The following is a 21,869-nucleotide window of genomic DNA, read 5'->3' on the forward strand; positions in this document are numbered from 1 at the left end:
TAAATTAGTTTTCATGATACTTAAGAGATGTTTTATGACGTATATGTAACAATGACGAAACATGATAAATGAAAGTGAAAGACGGTTCTTAGCAGTACTTTATGGGTACCGCAAGTGTCACCTTTGTTGTGACCACCTTTCGGATGTGGGCACCGCAAGTGTCACCTTTATTGTGACTGCCTTTCGGATATGTATATGTCATGGGCACCGCAAGTGTCACCTTTGTTGTGACGACCACCTTTCGAGTTAATGGTATGGGCATCGCAAGTGTCACCTTTGTTGTGGCCGCCTTTCGGTTTAATGGTTAGATGTTATGATGTTGTACTTGCCAAGTTACCATTAAGAATGATGTAAGATTATAAAGGATAATATCTCATATCTATTGGATTCCCATTATCAAATTATATGTTTATGAAATGATGTTTGCGATATTCTCTTTCCCCTGTTCTCAAATAAAATGATCGAGTTGAAATGAATTTACGTTGTTAGAGTAGTATGTTTTTGGGCCTTGGCTCATGACGTTTTGTTTTCCTGTTTTAGGTACCGATGGGGATGATGCAATGGCTTAGTAATAAGGAAATGTTATTAAAATGACTCAAACGTTTATAACTTTTGTAACTTAAGTAGTTAGTTAGTTAGTTTAATTCACATTAACTCTATTTACTTTAATATAATCTAGTACATTTAAGTTTCCACGTTATTATATGTTTATTTAAGTATGTTGCCTTGTATTTTTCTAATGGAAAGTACGGCGGTAACGCACGACCAAAGGCTAGGACTTCCGCTGCTAAAAATCAAGATTAATTATGCTAATAAAGATGCTTAGAGGTCGGGGCGTTATAGAGTGGTATCAGAGGAACGGTTCTGAAGCCCTAAGTAAAACCTTCATGATTTTACGTCACTTTTATTAGGAGGTGCAAAAAAAGAGATGTAAATTGGAAATAAAGAGGTGGTAGTAACAATAAGTAATAAAAATAAGATAATGAGTAATGTAAATTATAATACGAGTGTGAGTGCTAGGAACAGGATGGGATCATTTTGCATTATTTTATAATAGTAAATAAGTTTTGGTGGTTATGAAAGCGTAACAACGTTAAACGTTTCGTATTATAGAGGATGGCATTAAGTGAAAGCGAATGCACTTACGAAGGAAACACGAACAACACTGATTTAGAGGAAATGAGAGCAAGACTCGATGCACTTCGAAACGACCCTATTTTCAAAGATTCCTCCGGAAAAACAAATTGGAATCATTCAACTTGATGGGGCTCATGATCCTGGAGATCCTGCAAGGGAACAGGCAACAACCAAAAACTGAGCAAGAGGAATACTCTAACATGTTCAAGAAGTTCTCCACTCACAATCCGCCAACCTATGACGGCAAGCTAGACCCCACGGAGTTCGAGGAATGGCTCAACAACATGGAGAAGTTGTTTGATGCTACTCAATGCCCTGACAAGTGGAAGGTCAACTTTGCAATCCTTTATCTGAAAGGACAAGCCGGTTTGTGGTGGAAAACTGCAAAGGAGATGCATGATCAACCGAGTTTTGGTTTGGAAAAGTTGAAAGAAGCTATGAGAAGACGGTTTTATCCCCTGTCTTTACAACTACAAATGGAGTTGGAATTTATCCATCTAAAACAAAGGAGCATGTATATATTGGAGTATGCCATAAAGTGCTCGATTTGCTCCTGACCTGGTAACTGCTGATCGATAGAGGATGAACCGCTTCGAAGGAGGTCTAAACCTTGATATCTAAGTTAAGTTGGCAGCACGCATGAGTAGCTCATAACAAGAGCTATATGATAGAGCTATAAATGTCGTGAGAAAAACGAAGCTGCAAAAGGAGGTATACGAGAATGGGAAGAGAAAGGGGAACTCTCAGGGAAGCCAACCAAGCAATGGTTTCAAAAGGCATAACACATGGAACAACAATGGTCAGAAACAAGTACCTTATTGCAACAAGTGTAATAAGTTGGGCCATCTAGCAAGAGAATGTCGATGGGGAAGCGATCAATGTTACCGTTATGGTAAGCCATGCCATGTGATTAAGGATTGCCCTCTTGGTGATCGTAGAGTTGGAGATGTCACTAACCGTGTCCTAGTGAGAGATCAAAGGGTTATGCAGAACTCCGATTACAGTGGCAACACAAGCAACAACAACAACATAAACCCTCCTAGAGGACGTCCTCAAGCTGGAAGAGTGTTTATGATGCAAAGAGAGGAAGTTGAAGCTGATGACATCGTCATTACCGGTACCTTCCCTGTCAACTCTATACCGGCTCACGTTTTATTTGACTCTGGAGCTTCTCATTCATTTATATCTACGTTATTTGCTAAGAGTTTAAAAGCTAAATCATGTCCTGAGTTCTCATTCATGTCGGTCGCCCTTCCAAATTGTGAATCTGTTTCATGTAAAATCCCATATAGGGATTTTCTTATCTTCATAAAAAAGTGTGAATTTTTGTGGACTTAGTTTAGTTTAACCTGACCGACTTTGATGTGATTTTGGGAATGGATTGGTTGTCCAAGTAGAGAGTCGACATTAACTGCCTTAATCATGACATTTCTCTTAGAAGACCATATGGATGTCAAGTTTCCTATCAAAGAAGAAAAGTCAATCCCGGAACCATCTTTATCGCGAAGTCTTTCAAATTACTAGCAAAGGGGTGTTACGGATTGTAATACCACGTGGTTGACGCGACCACCCCCGAACTCTCTTTATCAGACATTCCAACAGTCTGTGAGTATCCCGATGTGTTTCCAGATTAGGTACCTGGCATGCCGCCGCAAATGGAAATAGACTTCAACATTGATCTGATCCCAAGATTTGCTCCCATCTCAAAAGCACCTTACCATATGGGACCATCAGAATTGCAAAAATTAAAGAATCAGTTGGACGAATTCCTCGAGAAGGGTATATTCGGCCAAGTGTATGACGATGGGGAGCACCAGTCTTATTTGTGAAAAAGAAAGATGGGACAATGAGATTGTGCATCGACTATCGGGAGTTAAACAAAATCACCACCAAGAATAAATACCCGCTCCTTCGCATCGATCACCTATTTGACCAACTCGGAGGTGCAACTACCTTTTCAAAGATTGATTTGAGATTCGGATACCATCAACTCTGCATTATGCCCAAAGATATCTCGAAGACTGCATTTAGGATCCGATATAGTCATTATGAGTTTTCAGTGATACCATTTGGGTTGACAAATACCGCTGCTGTTTTCATGGATCTAATGAGCAGTGTCTTCAATCCCTACCTTGATAAGGTCGTTGTTGTATTCATTGACGACATCCTGGTGTTTTCAAGGAGCCCGAGTGAGCACGAAGAACATTTGAAAAAAGTTTTAGAGGTGTTAAGAGAGAATCAGTTGTATGTGAAGTTGAAGAAGTGTGAATTCTGGTTGAAAGAAGTAGCCTTCTTGGGTCACATCATTTCTGAAAATGGAGTCTCTGTTGAGCCCGAAAAGATAAAAGTTATAATGGAATGACCTAGACCTACCAACGTTCCCGAGGTTCGGAGTTTCATGGGCTTAGCAGGATATTATCGAAGATTCGTCCAAGAATTCTCTAAGATAACTCTACCTATCACTTGATTGGTTAAGAAGTCTGTCAAGTTTCAATGGTATGATAATTGTTAATCAGCCTTCCAATAATTGAAGAAACGTCTCACATCTGCTCCTATTCTTACCCTTCCTTCCGAAATCGACGAATTTGTGGTGTACAATGATGCCTCTAAGTATGGATTGGGATGCGTTCTAATACAAAACGAGAAAGTCATAGCTTATGCTTCCCGACAACTCAAACCTGATGAGCAAAATTATCCTACTCATGACCTTGAATTAGCTACATTGGTGTTTACTCTCAAGATATGGCGACACTACCTTTACGGTGTTCCATGCAAGGTTTTTACCGACCATAAAAGCCTTAAATACATCTTCACATAAAAAGAATTGAACTTGAGACAACGTAGATGGTTAGAGCTCCTGAAAGATTATGTGTTCCTATTATTGAGGTGTTGAAGAAGAATATATTAGATGAAGCTCACAACAGTCCTTTTTCCATTTACCCTGGGGGAAACAAGTTATACAAGGATCTGAAACAAAATTTTTGGTGGAGTAATATGAAATAGGAAGTTGTTGAATATGTGACAAGGTGTCTGACATGCGAGAGGATCAAGATAGAGAACTAGAGACACGCAGGATTATTGCAGCCTTTGAATGTTCCAACTTGGAAACGGGACTCGATTTTTATGGATTTCATTGTTGGGTTACCACCATCATCCCGAGGTATGAATAGCATTTGAGTGGTCGTGGACAGGTTAGCTAAATTAGCACATTTCTTGGCAATCAGAAATAATTGGAGCCTCGACAAACTAGCCGAATTATATATGAGCACGATAGTCAGATTACACGGTGTTCCAAGTTCTAATGTATCTGATCGAGACTCGACGTTTTAAGCAAAATTTTGGAAGGAGTTACAGAAAGCTTTCGGTGCCAAACGTGATTTTAGTACTGCCTTTCACCCAACAACCAATGGTCAAATCGAGCGAACAATTTAGACCCTCGAAGATATGTTGAGAGCATGTGTGTTGGATTTCCATGGAAGTTGGGAGAAATACACAAATTGGTGGAGTTTTCGTATAATAATAGCTATCAGGCTAGCATCAAGATGGCATCATATGAGGCACTTTATGGGTGAAGGTGTAGAACACCTCTTTGTTGGAGCGACATCGACGAAGCACGAATGATTGGGCCTGACTTGATACAAGAAACGATAGGAAAAGTATAACTTATTCAAGCTAGGATCAAGACTGCGCAAAGTAGACAAAAGATCTATGTGAATCGTCGAAGAAGGCCACTAGATTTATGGTGGGTGATCATGTCTTTCTTAAAGTTTCACATAGCAAAGGTGTCATGAGATTTGGACAGTCTGGTAAGCTGAGCCCGAGGATATTGGTTCGTACGAAATACTGGAGTGAGTCAACGAAGTGGCTTATCGATTAGCTCTACCCACAGAATTGGACCGAGTGCATGATGTCATCCATATATCGATGTTGAGGAAGTATATTCTTATCCAAACCACGTAATTAGGCACGATCCCTTGCAATTGAGGAACGATTTTTCGTATGAAGAAAAACCGATTGAAATTCTCGATAGTAGAGAAAAGAAGCTCAGGAATAAGACAATCCATATGGTCAAAATTTTATGGGCTAACCATTCATCGTTTGAGGCACGTGGGAAGTAGAAGATCAAATGAAAGCAAGATACCCCAATTTAGTTGCTTAGATGATTTGATGTAAACTTTTTTTTTTATATACGTGAATAAAATGCATGATTTTGAAATGTGTGATTGAGCAAGTTTGATGTTTGAATCTTTATATCATATGTGCAAGGTTCGAGGACGAAAGATATTATAAGGGGGTTAGGATGTAATATCCCGAAAATTTAAACTTGATTAGCATTGATAATTAGCTCAAATAAATTAATTAAAATTAGTTTCTTCACTTCTCTAATATATTTAAAACAAAATAAAATCAAGTATTTAATAAAATAAGCTAAGTTAGATTTATAATAGATTAAAAGAAAGTAGGAAAAGTTACTATTTTAGTAATAGCAAAAGAATTAGCAAATTTCTAAATATGGAAAATCACCATCCACACAACTCATCTTCTTCTTCAAGCTCCATGTATTTGCTCCCCAAGGCTTCTAGAACTCCTTGCTCCCCAAGTATACTTCACCACTAAGCCTTCATTATTTTAAATGAATTTTGTTCCTAAGATTACTGTAAATAGTGTGCTGATTTGACTATTCATCCCCACCCAAAAATCAGAAAAATTCCAACACTACCACCCAACCTCTCTGTTTTCTGCCCACCCTCCGATCACCACCACATGTCTGCTGCCGCTCCTGCGCGTGTAGACCCGCACCACTAGCCAGCTACTGCGCCAGCAACACTCCCTCCTCCTCTCACTCACCTTTTCGCTGCTCTCTTCCCCCTCCCCTATCTCACTGTCTCCCCTCCTCGGCCCAACTGGGCTGCTCCCCCTGCTGCCGCGACGCCCATGTCGCCAGCACGCCGCCTCCTTCGTGCCACTTGCTCGCCGGAGCTCCGACCTCCCTCCCCTGCACTGACTAATACTTCATGTTACTTCACCAAGTACTTTTCCTCCTTTTATTTTGTTTTGAAAAATTTGAGTTATGTTAGTTTGGGCTTAGTGATTAATTAACATGACCCATTTAGTATCTTGGGCTAATTAACTAAACTAACTTGAATTATAATCTTGTTTTTGTAATTTAAAATCTACATTGTAGGTAGTAAATTTAGTTATGCATAAGAGTACTTATAATCTTTCAAGTTACAATATAGAAACTTAGTATGGTTAATAAATCAAGTTGATTGAACTTAGTTAATTAACTTAATGTCATAAAATCCACTTTACTTCATGAAATAATCATACAATTTAATCATAGTTTAAAAATAGATTATGACATAGTCACTATTACTACACCTTAACTACATAAATGGTGTTTTTGGTTAATAAAATTATAGTTTCATGCTCACATAGTTATAACTTAAGTCATGTATTATAATTTAATACTAATTAAGTACACTTGGATTATAAGTATAATATTAGTAAGCTTACTCTATATTTATAGTCCCACTTTTTTTTAGCTTAATGAAATGACTATCACTTCTGAAGTTGTAAATTAAGTAAGTCACTTATACATGTACACTAACTAGTAGGAATATCACTAATACAAGTTAGAGTTTAACAATTAATTAAATAATCACTTTACTATTTAAATTCTAACTAATCACACCTTCAAGTCATTAAATATGAATTTCCAAGAATCTTATAATTAAGTACTGGGTGTTACTAATTAAATAGATTTACATAAGTTAGTAACCAAGTTACCAAAGTCAACCATCATAGTTTAAGTTTTAAATGGTAATGATGAGGTTTCATAACTATTAATTTCATAAACTCGCTATAAAGTCATAATAAAGAACTTCCCGTAATGAACACATTGTGGAAATGGATCGTAAAGCTTAAAGATTTGGAATAAAATATTAATAAGTCGTGCTTTATTAATTCTTGAATAGAGTAGAAAGGAAAACGGATTTTACAAGCCTCCCCCGGCTATCAAGTATGATAATCACGACTCGAGGTAACGTTTACTGGTAACACCCGCATTCCCCTTCCAACTACGTTTTATGACGCTTTTACATAAATTTTGATGATATGTGTTTATGGATTGCGGGATATGAAAATGTTTTGCTATATAATGTTTACGATGATAAATTGGTTTTCATGATGCTTAAGAGATGTTTTATGACGTAAATGTAACAACGACGAAATATGATAAATTAAAGTGAAAGACGGTTCTTAGCAGTACTTTATGGGCACCGCAAGTGTCCCTTTGTTGTGACTGCCTTTCGAATATGGGCACCATAAGTATCACCTTTGTTGTGATCGTCTTACGGATATGTATAAGTTATGGGCACTGTAAGTGTCACCTTTGTTGTGACCGCCTTTCGGATTAATGTTATGGGCACCGCAAGTGTCACCTTTGTTGTGGTCGCCTTTCGGTTTAATGGTTATGATGTTATGATGTTATTGTACTTGCCAAGTTAGCATTAAGAATGATGTAAGATTATAAAGGATAATATCTCATAATGATTGGGTTCCCATTATCAAATTAAATGTTTATGAAATGATGTTTGCGATATTCTCTTTCCCCTGTTTTCAAATAAAATTAGTTGAAATGAATTTACAAACGTTGTTAGGGTAGTATGTTACTGGGCCTCGGCTCATGACGTTTTGTTTTCCTGTTTTAAGTACCGATGGGGATGACGCAATGGCTTAATAGTGAGAAAATGTAAACATTTATAGCTTTTGTAACTTAAGTAGTTAGTTAGTTAGTTTAATGAACATTAACTCTGTTTTACTTTAATATAATCTAGTACGTTTAAGTTTCCACGTTATTATATGTTTATTTAAGTATGTTGCCTTGTATTTTCCTAAAGGAAATTACGGCTATAACGCACCGACTAAAGGCTAGGACTTCCGCTGCTAAAAATCAAGATTAATTAAGCTAATAAAGATGCTTAGAGGTCGGGGCTTTACATAGTTTCTTTATATTCAAGAACTAGCAATGGCTAAAAAGGATGCAAAGGTAACTTAAATTTAGTTAATAATATGCTAGTACATAGCTTGATATAGAAATCGATCAGTCCTAAATAAACCCCTTACATAATTATATTGTACCATAAACAAACAAGAACCAAAACAAGCACACATATTCAAGCCTTAACACTCATAAATCCCCCCTTTTTCCTTTTATTCTCTATTAACCCCAAAATCACATCTTTCGACCACTCTATAGGCTCTTCAATATCACCCCATTTGAATAACTTGCACCCCCTTGTATTAGTCTCAGCATCATAGTCAGGGCATAATACAAACCTTCTACAAGGGTTGTCCTTTGTCCAGACTGTGATTTTGGTTATAACAAACCCATAATAACATCTTTCGAGAATTGAGGGCACGGAACCATATCTATATGCTACCTAGAAGGACAAAATACTAAAAATTATAATTCACATTCATAAAAGAAAAACAGTAACATTAGATTTCATTTTCATTATTGCAGTTGGTTTGTATGAAGTTGATTTTTTTGCTACTGATGAACAATATTGATATTTTGTTGATGGAAAAGTTGATATTTTTGCTGCTGTTGATTTATTGAAAGATTGGATTTTTTTTATGTTCAATTATATATGTTGCTATGGTTTCAATTTGACCTATTTTTTCAACGTGTATCTGATTTTATTACCATTGAAGAATTGGACTGCATTTTTTGAATTTTAATGCACCAGATTAACTGTCACCTTGTAGTTATTACCACGTCACATTTTATTTTTTTATGGTGCTGATTATGATTAGTTTGGAGAGATCAATACCAAAATTAACTTTTGTTAGTTTGTGTATCTCAAGTAGAACTTTTTAAAGTTCAATACATAAATTGAAACAAAAGGCAAAGTTTTAGTACCGACCGTGTACTAAATTGAACTCTTTTCCTCGCCAAACCCAAAAAAGTGACTTCCTCGACCCTTACCTAGTGGTGTCAAAACAGGTTAGTAAACAGGTTCTGGGTATACCCACGGCGAACCAGGTCAGACTCGGACAAGTCAGGATTCTGATTGTCAGTGCCCCAGGTCATGATTGGTCAGGTTTTGTTCAACTGGGTCGAACACATTTGAATCATTGGATTCCCGGGTGCCGAACAGGTCTGAGCGTTCCATTTACAAGTCGATCCATTCCCGGGTATAATCACCCGTTGACATTTTTTTAGCCGGGTTTGCGAAGGTCGTATTTAGGTTTCCTGTACGGTTGAGTTAAGTGAAATGTACTCGGGTTGAATTAGTAATGACCTTAATTCGATCATTGTGAAACATCAGGTCCATTCGCTATTCAACGCCAATTCAACTTCGGATAACTCATAGTCGGGTCATCTTGATTTTGTTATGTATTTTGTAAACGAATCATATTGATAAAAGTATTAAGATCGATATATATATATAAATACATTTGTGTGTGTGCGATAAATATAAGGATGACAACGAAAAACCAATAAAAACACTATATTGATTACCGTGATGTTTAATGTATTCTTTTAGTCAACTCTTATCTATAATAATCAACTGCGTAAAACGACTCTAATGAGTAAAGGAGTAGAATGACTCTTCGTATGTTTTCATATTATATATTATAACAACAATAATTACGAGTAGACGATTAATTCCAAACTTTATATAAATGATTTATTATTATAAGCATTATAATTGATATATAAGTTTGTAAATAGCTATGATGGTAACGAGAACAATGCTACAAATAAACATAAAATGAAAATGATAATAGGTAAAAATACAAATAATAATATAATAGTAGCAATAGACCAATAGTAATACAAATAAGAACATGTAACAACCATAAGTTAAGTAAAATAGTTAATCATAACTTATTAAAATAAGTTAATTGTTAACAATAACAACCATAAGTTAAGTAAAATAGTTAACAAGTAGTAACTTGTTAGCAACCATATAGTTTAATACTAGTATAAAATTAACAATAATTACACTCCCTTATATTTATAAGCTATAAGATTATTTAAGTTAATTGTTTTTATGTTATACTATAGTTTAATATAGTATAGTATTTGTGGTCTTCCTTAACTTTGTATATATATGTAAACGAATTGTATTATAAAAATTTTAAGATCAACATATATATACATATGTGTGTCTGTGTGCGATTAATATATGGGTAATAACGAAAAACCAATAAAAACCAACTCTTATTTCGACTAATCAACTGCGTAAAACCACTCTAATGAGTAAAGGAGTAGAGCGACTCTGCATATGTTTTAATATTATATATTATAACCAAAGACAATAATAACGAGTAGAAGATCAATTCCAAACTTATAACTTAGCATTTAGTTAGTTACTCACTTAAACTTATAACAACTCAATAACTCACTATTTTGTTCCTAGATAGTTGAAAGAAGTTTTACTAGATAAGATTAATGAATATATCAATATATATTATAAGCTAATTAAAGAATAATACTCCATCTTAGCTAATAGTCTTCATGTGAAATGTATTTCGAAACTAAAAACATGTATTTGGATTGAAACAAGTTGTTATCGGACGAGATCAATAAATGCATCACTTAAATAAAATATAGGTATACTATTACTTAATTGAGTAATAGTGTGATAATTGTATAAGTAACTCTATAAGGAGTCTAGTAAAATTTACAAACTCAATTCACAATTTTAATCTAATAATAATAATAATCTAATATATAATAGTTATACTATGCTAATTAATAAAGGATAATTATACTTAAATAATACTAATAATAACTTCAATAAAGATAATTAAAATTTTAAATAATAATTAATAACTAATTATTAAATATTGTAAGTTAATAAATCAAGACAACAACTATTAAGATTATAAGAATATAAGATAATCAATCCATGTGCTAAGTCATCAATCCATGTGCTAGGCTATTCTATTTTTCTATTGGCTGAAGAATGATATCATGGATTGTGAATTAGAACCATTGATATAAAAATGATTAAAATCTAACCATTAATTGTGTATTGAAACATAAGAAGGATAAAAAAGATGGGATCTAATCTCATCCGTTGATGATTTTGATCCAACGGATGATACTAAATTTAGAAACCCTAATATTATTAGGTATAAAAGAAGTGTGTTTGTTCCACCACATACTTCATCTGCCTCCATCAACCTTATTGACCCTCCTCTGCTCCCTCTATCTCTCCTCCCTCATGACTGACGACTCTCACCCTCTCTTCTCACCACCGCCACCATCATTCTTCCTCGGCGGCCGTCTACTTCACTGTCCCTCACACTAGCTGTTGATGTTGGTGCTGCTGCTACTGTTGTTGTTGTCGTTGTGATGTTGTGCTGATGCTACTGTTGTTGTTGTTGTCGTTGTGATGTTGATGCTGCTGCTATTGTTGTTGTTGTTGTTGTTGTTGTTGTTGTCGTTGTTGAGAGAACGCTGTCACCCCCGCCGTTGTGCTACTGTTTTTTTTTTTGTTTATTAATAGAGAATAATGATAATATAATCACAGAAATATTGTAGAAATCTTCAACAAATCTGATTTTTTTTTCAGTTTTTTTATTTAGGTTGTCAATGTATATTATTTTCGTAATTCGTTTATTAATTTAGTTTGTTTAGATATTATTTTTTCGATTTTAAACAAATTTGTATATTATGATTTCTTGTGTAAATTTTCTGAATAATTTGGAATTTTGCAATTCATTTTTCTTTTTTTATTAATTTATTTGTTCGTTTACTATCTTTTTCTTTTCTATTTTTATTAATTTAATTGTAGTATGATAATATGGTGTGTAGAATATCTCTTGCTTTTTCAGAAATGATAAATATTGTTGGTGGTGCTTGCTAATGGAACAAGATTTGCAGAAAACCAAATTTAGCAAGTTCTTGATTAAGTATTATTAACATAATTAATTGGTCCTTAATGCAGTTTGTATGCTGTGAAGAAGATGAAGGTTAATTTTTAGGTAGCTTACTATATGGTTTTATTCTTTTGTAATACGAAGGTTATTGACATAAGATGAAGGTTAAGTTTAAGGTAGCAATCTATTATAGCCACTAATATGGTTTTATCAAAATCCTTGGTAATTAACTAGTCAATAGTAGATTGCATACAAATTGCATTGCCTTAATAGAATAAAACCATAGTAAGCTACCTTGCACTTAACCTTCATTTTATACGGGGATCTACCATGTTAAGTTTGCGAATGTAATTACCAAGGATTTTGATCTTAGATCTACTCGTGTTCAATTGAAAATTTTGAATTTGAGATTTTATGTTTGCATTATATTAAAATGGGATAATAAATTTTGGTTATAGGATTTAATATATTTTTTTAATATATTTGAAAATGGGGACATTGAGTAATTAAATGAAATAAACAAGTAATGATATTCAAAGTTTAACCCTTAAATTAAATATAATTTAATTTTTTATTTAATTAATTATTAAATTTAAGCAATTTTATTAATTAACATATTTAAATGATTTTGTAGATATAAAAAAAATTATTGAATTTTAATAATATCTTGTTGATTACGGTCGGGTTCGGGTTTGAGAGCAGGTCTGTCTGAACAGGTTAGGATATAATCTTGCCGGGTGCCGGTCAGGTCTGGGTAATTCCAGGTCAGGTTTCAGTCAGGTCTGGGGACTGACCCTCACAGGTCGAACCAGGTTCAAGTCAGGTCAGAAACAGGTTGACCCAGCGGTCAGATCTTTTTCTGACACCCCTTACCCTTAAACCCTAGGCGGACCTGAGCGAGAACACCAGCCCTAGTGCCCTACGCGCCATTCTTACACAAGCACAAAGTTATCAAACAAAATAAAGGAGAATAACAATGGAAACAACAGAAATGGAGGTTGAAGAACAACAATCTCATTCTACTCCAACCTCATTGAAACGATTCGCTCTCAGAAATTCAATCCAAACCAATTTCGGCGACGATTATGTCTTCCAAATCACTTCCAGGTACTTTTCTGCCCCTCTATCCCTTTATATGCTGCAACTTTTTGAAAATAAGGGTTTTTCATCTTGTTCGGCGATCAATCAATGTGATCTTTGTCCCTTTGTCTGTTTTTCTCTTGAAAATTTTAGGGAAGATTGTTCAACTATGGCAGTTTCATTGTCTAATAACTTGGTGAAGCTTTACTCGCCCTCAACAGGGCAGTATTTTGGGCAATGTCAAGGTCACACTTCCACGATCAATGAAATTGCTTTCGCCGATTCGTCGTCTCCGCATATGCTGTTTTCTTGCTCCTCTGATGCCACAATTCGAGCTTGGGACACCAGAACTCTTCAACAGGTTGCCCCCTCACCCTCCTGCATTTGTGTTGTTTTTCTCACAAGTTGCATTTATATGTGTATGTACTTCGTGGGTTCTTTTAGCAGCAACATTTTGACTTTCACGCTTGCTAGTTACCAATGCAATACTTTGACCTTTAATATTCTTAATCATCTTCAAGCGAAAGGGTTTATATCTTGAAAATAGATGTTGAGACAAATCTAACACTATTTTGCATTGCTATGTTTCCTTCTTACTTATAAATCACCGAAGATGGTCAAAGTGGAGTATGTCAATGTTGCAAAAGTCAAACTGTTGCAACTGAAAGAAGTAAAGAACATAGGAAGTGTATATTTTGTCGTTCATGGGTTTTCTGAATTGCTTTTTGCAGGTTACTATGATTAGTGCTGGTCCTTCTCAGGAGGTATTCAGTTTCTCCTATGATGGAGTGAACAATCTTCTTGCTGGTGGATGTAAAGCTCAGGCATGTATGAAAATGTTCCCTTGAACTTTTAATGTTTTTGATCATACATTTTAATAGCAGCACTTATGTGTCTTGTTTGGACCTTGAGATTTGGTTGCATTTATGTGTAGAATTTGCGATAGAAGTTGGATTTTATGGATAGTCATTATTCATTAGTCAGCCTTCCTTCCGGAAACCTAAGTTTTTCGGACATGTTGGGTCATGCTGTGAGAAGGGTTGTCATTTGCTGTGAGCAGAAATTATGGACCATATCATTTGACATTGTAAGATGCATTAGAAGTAGGAAATTAATTGTGGAAGGACAACTTGGTTTTCCATGAAATAGAATTTCCACAGAACGGGAAGAAGGGGCATGTGGAACCTTGGGATTATCTTCTGGTTATTGTTAATGGTAGTATAATGGTTCATGGTAGAAATGCTGTGCTGTATGTGCAAGATGATGTTCTGCCATTGATCATGTTTCCTGTACATGTGTGCATGAAGACACTGAATTAGTGGATGGAGATATACTATTGAGTGCCATGCACAGCATTTCTGGAAGTCTTTAGGTGTTTGCTAATGGAGCTGAAGTATTGGATGTGATTAGTCTTTCGAATTAGAAGGGGACTGGAGGTTATGAGGACATGTTCTGCTATTTATCTAAATCTAGCCGAAACCAGCAGATTGAACTTCCATCTCTTTTAGTTTCTTGAAACTTTTTCATTTGCGTGGACCATCATAAGAGAACTTGTTAGGTTGAGTTCTCCAGCTTAGTGACACTGGATATTGAGCTACACTTGCCTAGTGATGGTACTTTCATATATGTATATATCCTGAATTTTCAGCAACTAAGGAAGAGTGAATGCCTGAGTGGTGGAATACATCTAGGTGCATTTTCCAGTTTGTTTCCTTCTTCCCTGCCTCCTCCTCCCCCCCCCCCCCCAAAACAAACATCTAAGGTTAAGGCTCAGATCATCCTGATGAATCCTCTCCTGCCCAAAGTTCCCAGAATGTGTCACATAATTCGCAACTTGTTTTGGAATGCGGAACGAATCCGGGAACCGGATTCGCTGCATAGTGGTTTAATTTAAGGGAGGATCCCCTTTACCCACGAATTGTGAATGCCAACCTGAAACTTTCGAACCAATTTGCAATTCGCATACACCCCCAGCGAATTATGTAACGTAGCAAATAGTATATTGTTCAAGTCTTTGAGAGTCAGTTATCTATATCATCATAAACGTAATTCTGAATTCACCCTTAGCATTTTATAACCATTCAAAGCATGTTGTTCGCTAAATCGGTTTTAGTGTTGTGCAGCTGTCTTTTATTATTCTGATATTTTTCTGATCTGTTGAGGGGAGACGAAGAGGTGTGGGTAGGTTTTACCTTGTTTACTCTTCATAGCTAATTGTTTCTTGGTTACTTTTCCTAGATATCAATTGTATGTAAACAAGTCTTCGCTAAAATATCTTGAGGACTGTTTTAAAGATTCATCATACCATCTAAGGATGTAGCACTAGAATTATATCTACTGCTCTGAAGGGTGACACGTGATTTATTTAAATAGCAAGGTGGTAATTTCTTCTTCAGTATCGCATATTTGATTGTTTATGAGTTTTTTCTTTTAATAGAGTGACTCATAGTGTGTTGTTGGCTTGCTGCTTCGTGAAAAGCGCAGCAGTCAGCACCATGGTTTTAGAATTAGATGTCCAGTAAAAGTTTCTATATTAGTTAAGTCATGCTACTGTAATATGATTAACCTATTTTCTTTGGATGGTTATGAAGAATTTTAGTTCTAATGTTTTCTTTGAGTAAATAAGGCAATCGTAATTTGTAAGAGCAAAGATTAAGATTTTCAGAGTTTGTATTGTACCTGTAGACTGCAGTGTTATTCTGGTGTCCTTATCTGTCACATCTTGAAAGGTGCCAAGTGAGGTGGTTCTGGGTGATTTATGGAAGTCAATCTGCTTTACTTTGTGGTGGTTGTTTTCTGTCCCCGGTTTGTTTTCTGTGATGCTGTTTGAGACAGCTCTAGCTACATTCTGTTTAAGGAAATATGTGAATGACTAAGATGGGTTCTGCTGGTAAATCATTATCTCCCACAGCTCAGCTGACAAAAGCTGCGTTGAGTTCCTTGCACAAATATTGTACCTCTGGCTTGAAAGGTTAAATCTTGCTGTAAGATTGTGTAGGTCTCATTCTTGTTTGCGCGTACTTACAAATAAAATTAAAAAACATATCTGAATGTAGCAATCTTGCATGTCTCTCATGGTTTCATTTTGCATAGGAATGAAGAGGTTATGGGCAATTTAGAGACAACTACCCTTCAATTTATACAAGTGTGCTTTGGAATTTAAAAGCTATAGATGATATTGGTGGCTCTGCTTGCACAATGTCCTAGCTTTGTTTTTTTGTACCTGCACTACATCCTTGCTTAGCTTTATAGACTTGCATAATATCCTAGCTTTAGTTCTCTTTACCTGCACCCGCAGTGTCCTCTAAATTGCTAACGGTTGCATCAGTTTCCGTTGCATTCACATGCACAGCATACTATATAGCTTCTCAGATGTTACTTCATGCAGGTACTGCTCTGGGATTGGAGGAATAGAAAGCAAGTTGCTTGCCTGGAAGAATCTCATGTGGAAGATGTCACTCAGGTAGATAGATGTATCTCTGTTTCTTGGAAAAGACTAACTTTTCTTCTCTTTTCTGCATCGGTATTTAGAATAATATGATTATATTCTTTTGCTTCGGAACTTGGCTGTTGCTGAGTATTTAGTTTGTCAACAGGTCTGTTTTGTTCCTGGTACTCGAAACAAGCTTCTCTCAGCCTCTGTTGACGGTTTGATGTGTCTATTTGATACTTCTGGAGACATTAATGATGATGATCATCTGAATTCTGTAAGACTTACTGCTGTTTTTTTCAATTACTTTGCTGCAGAGCAAACACCATTTCTGGATATGTAGATTATTATTCTTGAAAAAATGTGGTGATATTCTTCTTTATCCTGTAGGTGATGAATGTGGGTACATCAATTGGAAAAATTGGTTTTTTTGGGCAAGATTATGAAAAGCTTTGGTGTCTAACTCATATTGAAACCTTAAGGTATTGACAAAAGGTGATTAGCTTTCCTGGTTCAACTGTCCTACATTTTCATTGTAGTAGCACTTTGGTATGCTTCTTAATTCAAGGGAATTATGAGGTTACCTCTAAAAAAAGGTTTTATTTTTAACTTTTAAGATGTCCCTAAATTATCATCCACCCTCCTTTTGTCGTTAGCATGAGGGCTTAAGCTTTTTGTCATTAGCCCTCCTTTTGTAAATGGGCGACACTAGTGCTATCTAATCTAATTCTACAATTATTAAAAAATAGGGAAATTTGTTAAAATCCACCTCTTAAATTTTAGTTTTTGTGACAAACCACCTTATAAAAATAATTTGCCACAAACCACCATGATTTTTTTTGCAAGATGAAACTTTTTGTCAGAAACAGACCATTAACTTGTATTTTCAGGCACTGAACGCATGCGCACATCACGTGACCCCTTTAACCACCACCCCCCCCCCCCTTTCCCCCAATCAATTTCGTTTTCTTCTCATGTTTCTCTGTAATGTCATTCTCTCTTCGCATTTCTAACCACGTCATCGTGAAGAGTCTGGGGGAGAAAGAAATTGGGGGATTAAGTGGGTTGCATCAGGTATGCATGTGAGTTGACGCCTGAAAATGGAAGTCAATGGCCAGAATCCGACTACAAGTTTTATCTCGCAAAAGAGAAATTCATAAAAGGTGGTTTCGTGCCAAGTTTTTTTTTTCCCGATAAGGTGGTTTCTCATAATTTTTCTAATAATAAAAAATTTATAATTCGCCATTCTTCAATAATAACAATCTTTGCAATTGAGCCTTCCAATGGTGTATGCTTTGAGCTAAGTCTGTGTTCCTAAACATCTGTTGACTGAGACTCTTTTGTGAAAAAAAAATGGAGATTTGAGCGAGGATGTATATGTAGATGCATTAGTATTTCTAACAAAGCTGGGCGATTGTGCTATAGTGCTACACACTTTTGTCATGATTTCAGTTTTCTCCTTATTCTGCCTTGCAATTTACTTGCTTTCTCTGCTTGATTTTGAGTCTGTTTCATACGCACATGTAATTTGTTAATTGGGACCAACTGTAGTGTGTGGGACTGGAAAGAGGAAAAGGTTGAAGCGGAGTTCGAGGAAGCTCGTGCATTGGCCTCAGAGAACTGGGTTCAGAATCAGGTAATGTTTTATGCTAACTTGCTTAGAATATACATGATCTGTTCAATCTATTCGGCCCATATTTACACCTCCGGTAATGTTGCATATGCTTGCAGGTTGATTACTTTATTGACTGCCATTGCTCAGTGGAAGATGATCACTTATGGTTGATTGGAGGCACAAATGCTGGCACCATTGCCTACTTCCCTATAAATTACAAAAGACGAGTTATGGGTTCCCCTGAAGCTATCCTTGAGGGTGGCCATGCAGGTGTTGTCAGGAGCATCTTGCCTGCGTCGGGATTGCCAGGACATCCAAACAATGGTATGTTTGGGTGGACAGGTGGTGAAGATGGTCAATTATGTTGCTGGTTATCTGACGAGACATCTGATGTGAACCGTGCTTGGATATCAAGTACCCTGGTAATGAAGTCTAGTAAGACTCGGAAGAACAGACATCAACCTTATTAAGGAGTGTTATTGGTGTTCTATTCAACTCATTTCGTTGTGTACGTGTAATCGGTGTTGCAATTTTATTTCTTTTTTTCACAGGGTTAGTGGAGCACCATCATTTCTCATACGCGGTGGTCGGTTTGAAACATCTTATGTCTCTTTAAATTCTTTCATCATGTTAGTTCATAATATATTTTTGAAAGGAAATGTACACGAAAAGTTATTTAAAGGGTAAAGAACTGTTGAATACACTATTTATAATGACGAGAATAAACGATCGCCCTCCATTTAGTAATGGCGTAAATACCCATGTTAGTCACAACTCACATTACTAGTCTATTTTGTTACTGAATATATTTGAAACATATTTGCAATTTTACCTGACATCCATCCTCTGCCTACATCTCTGCTATACGAAGGCTTTTCTTAGTTTAACCTTGTTTGATCTCTCATATGTCCTCGAATTTTCGTTAAGTTCTCGAAGGACTCAGAGATGGAGACAAATCTTAAATCAGGTGACCATCTAAATAGCATTTTGGTAAGATTAGGTAAGCTTTGAAAAAGAAATCGCTTTGAATAAAACACGCATCAAACCAGTTTTTGGAAATATGTCTGAACTTTGTTTATAGCGTCAACTCTATAGGGGGTTACTATATATCGATTATTTCATAGCAGAATTTTAATCTGACAAAATTAAATGATGTTGCTTTATTACTATTAGTCTAAGTTGTCTTTTGTTAAGTGACTAGTGTAGGATCCCCTCAAAAAAAAAAAAAAAGTGACTAGTGTAGGAGTAACTTCTTCCTGCTTCACACTATCAACACCGTCGGCGACTCGGCGTACTCAGTAATCGATATATAGTATGAAAATGCCAATGATGTCTTGGCCTAGTGGTTAAGATTGAGGTGCTGTGAAAAGGTCACAGGTTCGAAACCCCCCCCCCCCTTCCTTGTACTTTGTACCGCCATTGTGGTTCATATGGATAAAAAAAAAATACAGTATGAAAATTACTGCACTGCATAGTTTTTATTATTAGTCTTTTTTGTACTCCAATTGTTCCATGGTACTTAGTAATTTCTGTAATGGAGTAGTAATTTTCATTAAGAAAGCAATGACATAATATTAATTTTCATTTATTCTTTCAAAATTAAATTAATCAATTTTCATTTTTTCTTTCAAAATGATAAATTGAAAAACTGCATAAAGTTTGCAATCAAAGTCCTATACTGGGATTACTCATTCTTTAGACAAGTTATATTGACTTACTTCCTTTAGACGGGATTGGATTTTTCAATTTTCATTTAAGTTACAGTCACTTTAAGACCAGTAGTTAACCAGTGGTAAAATGCGCCAAAGTGAATGACTTAAATAAATTAGATAGATAATCATACACATAGAGAGAAGTAGAAATTGTGATATGTAAATTTTGCTTGGCAAAGTATCAAGGTACAAGCATACATTCCTAATTCTCTTATTTGTTCTGTGGAACTTTTTCTGCTTACAAACTACCATAGTTGAAAATTGCACCAAATTAAATGTAGTATTTCTTCAGTGTGTCTGAGTTCCAAGTTCGTTGTATGGATCGTCCGTCTAGATCTTGAAAACAAATGTTCCACCTCTTACTTCTTGCACAATTAGGTAGGGTCTATCCCAATTTTCGGTCTGCTTGCTCAGTTCTTTGGCCCGTCCTGCAACTTCCATCGTTCTCAGACCAAATCTCCACTTTCCGCAAGAGTCTGGTGACTCTTTTCTTAAATTTACGAGCTATTCAAGGTTGCACAATTGCATTCTTAGCAACGCGTTGCCCCGTGTTTCTGGTAGATGGTCTAAGGTAGTGCTCATAGCGGTGCAGTTGACCTCTTCTATGTACAAACATTATTATTAGTGCGGGCTCTTCAATCTCAATGGGAAACACAACCTCGGTGTCATAGACTAGCATGAAGGGTGTCTTGCCCGTGAAAATCTTAGTTGTAGTTCTAATTTACCATAGAACCAATTGTAGTTCTTCAACCCATAGTCCCTTAGCATTCTCCAACTACCTTTTGATTCCCTTTTGACAAGATCTTGATGAAGGACTCCACTTCCCACTAGCTTATGGGTAGGCTGCAACAACAAATGAGCCTTGACTTCTCTTTCTGATAGCAATCTTTCAGTTTTGGTGTTTCAAACTGCGGACCATGCATTGTCAAAGACGGTTGACTGTGGCATACCAAAATCGGCTATCATGTTTTTCCAAATGAAATTCATTACATCTTTGGTTGTTATGTGCCTCATACTACTTCCGCTTCTACCCACTTAGTAACCGGCGATAAAGAGTGCTATATGGACACCGAGGAACTTTTGCTTCTTCTCGCGGGGAACCGCAGGGGGGGAAGAAGCCCAACCATGCCTGTCTGTTGGAGCGAATTGGATGATCGGGCCGACTCTCGTCGCCTCTTCCCCTCACTCTCCTCGCCTAAATAGCTGAGGGAGGTCAGCTGCGCAGGATCGTGGAGAGCCTTTAGGGCATCTTGTTTACGTCCTAGGGATCATCACCAGCTACAATCACAAACTTTTTCTGTCCAACAGCCATAGGGAATGATCCTAAGATGTCCATGCCCTATTTAGCAAAAGGCGGGGGGAACAATATAGGAGTCGGGTAATTTGACAGCCTCTGGTGTAAGTTTCCGTACTTTTGACAACTATCACATTTCTTAGCATATGCAATGGCATCCTCCTTTAGGGTAAGCCCAATTTTGAAGGCATTCTCTCCTAAGGGTCTTCCTCCTATAGGAGATGCACAAGCTCCTTCATGGAGTTCCTTCAAGACCTCAAGTTTGTCTTCTCGAGTGATGCACTTAAGTAGACGATGATCGAAAGACTTCTTATACAAACTTCCATCCTATAATTCAAAGCACTTATCCCTGGGCTTGACTTAACTTCCGAGAGCACTGTCCTTGGCATGACACAATCAGCTGAACTGACTAGCTTTGAAAGAGCATCATCCTCATGTTTTTCTGACCTTGGTATTTGTTCCTACACAAACCGTTTCAAGGGCTCAATTTCATTTTTGATAAGATGCGTGTACTTAATCATGGACGCTTCCTTACATTCATAATCTCCATTTACCTGGCTGACCACTAAGAGAGAGTCTGACTTGGCCTCGATATCTAATGTACAGCTGTTGTGCACATATTGATCCCATCCAGTAGGGCCTCATATTCAACCTCATTGTTGGACGGCTGAAACTGGAATTTTAAAGCATATTCGAACT

The 21,869-nt window shown here is 36.4% G+C and overlaps 2 protein-coding genes across 2 annotated transcripts; both read left to right on the forward strand.

The window, feature by feature from the left end:
- Positions 1-1,262: 1,262 nt before the first annotated feature.
- Positions 1,263-2,475, forward strand: LOC104899127 (uncharacterized). Its single transcript, XM_010686263.1, has 2 exons — positions 1,263-1,651; positions 1,809-2,475. Exons 1-2 carry the CDS (start codon positions 1,263-1,265, stop codon positions 2,473-2,475), a joined length of 1,056 nt encoding a protein of 351 aa, XP_010684565.1.
- Positions 2,476-12,911: 10,436 nt separating this feature from the next.
- Positions 12,912-18,920, forward strand: LOC104899075 (WD repeat-containing protein GTS1). The gene is made up of 8 exons (XM_010686207.3): positions 12,912-13,146; positions 13,273-13,480; positions 13,851-13,943; positions 16,508-16,582; positions 16,716-16,826; positions 16,940-17,031; positions 18,101-18,185; positions 18,281-18,920. Exons 1-8 carry the CDS (start codon positions 13,016-13,018, stop codon positions 18,632-18,634), a joined length of 1,149 nt encoding a protein of 382 aa, XP_010684509.1. The 5' UTR covers positions 12,912-13,015; the 3' UTR covers positions 18,635-18,920.
- Positions 18,921-21,869: the final 2,949 nt, after the last annotated feature.

This window comes from Beta vulgaris, chromosome 7, assembly GCF_026745355.1.
Source record: "Beta vulgaris subsp. vulgaris cultivar EL10 chromosome 7, EL10.2, whole genome shotgun sequence".
Lineage (NCBI taxonomy): Eukaryota > Viridiplantae > Streptophyta > Magnoliopsida > Caryophyllales > Amaranthaceae > Beta > Beta vulgaris.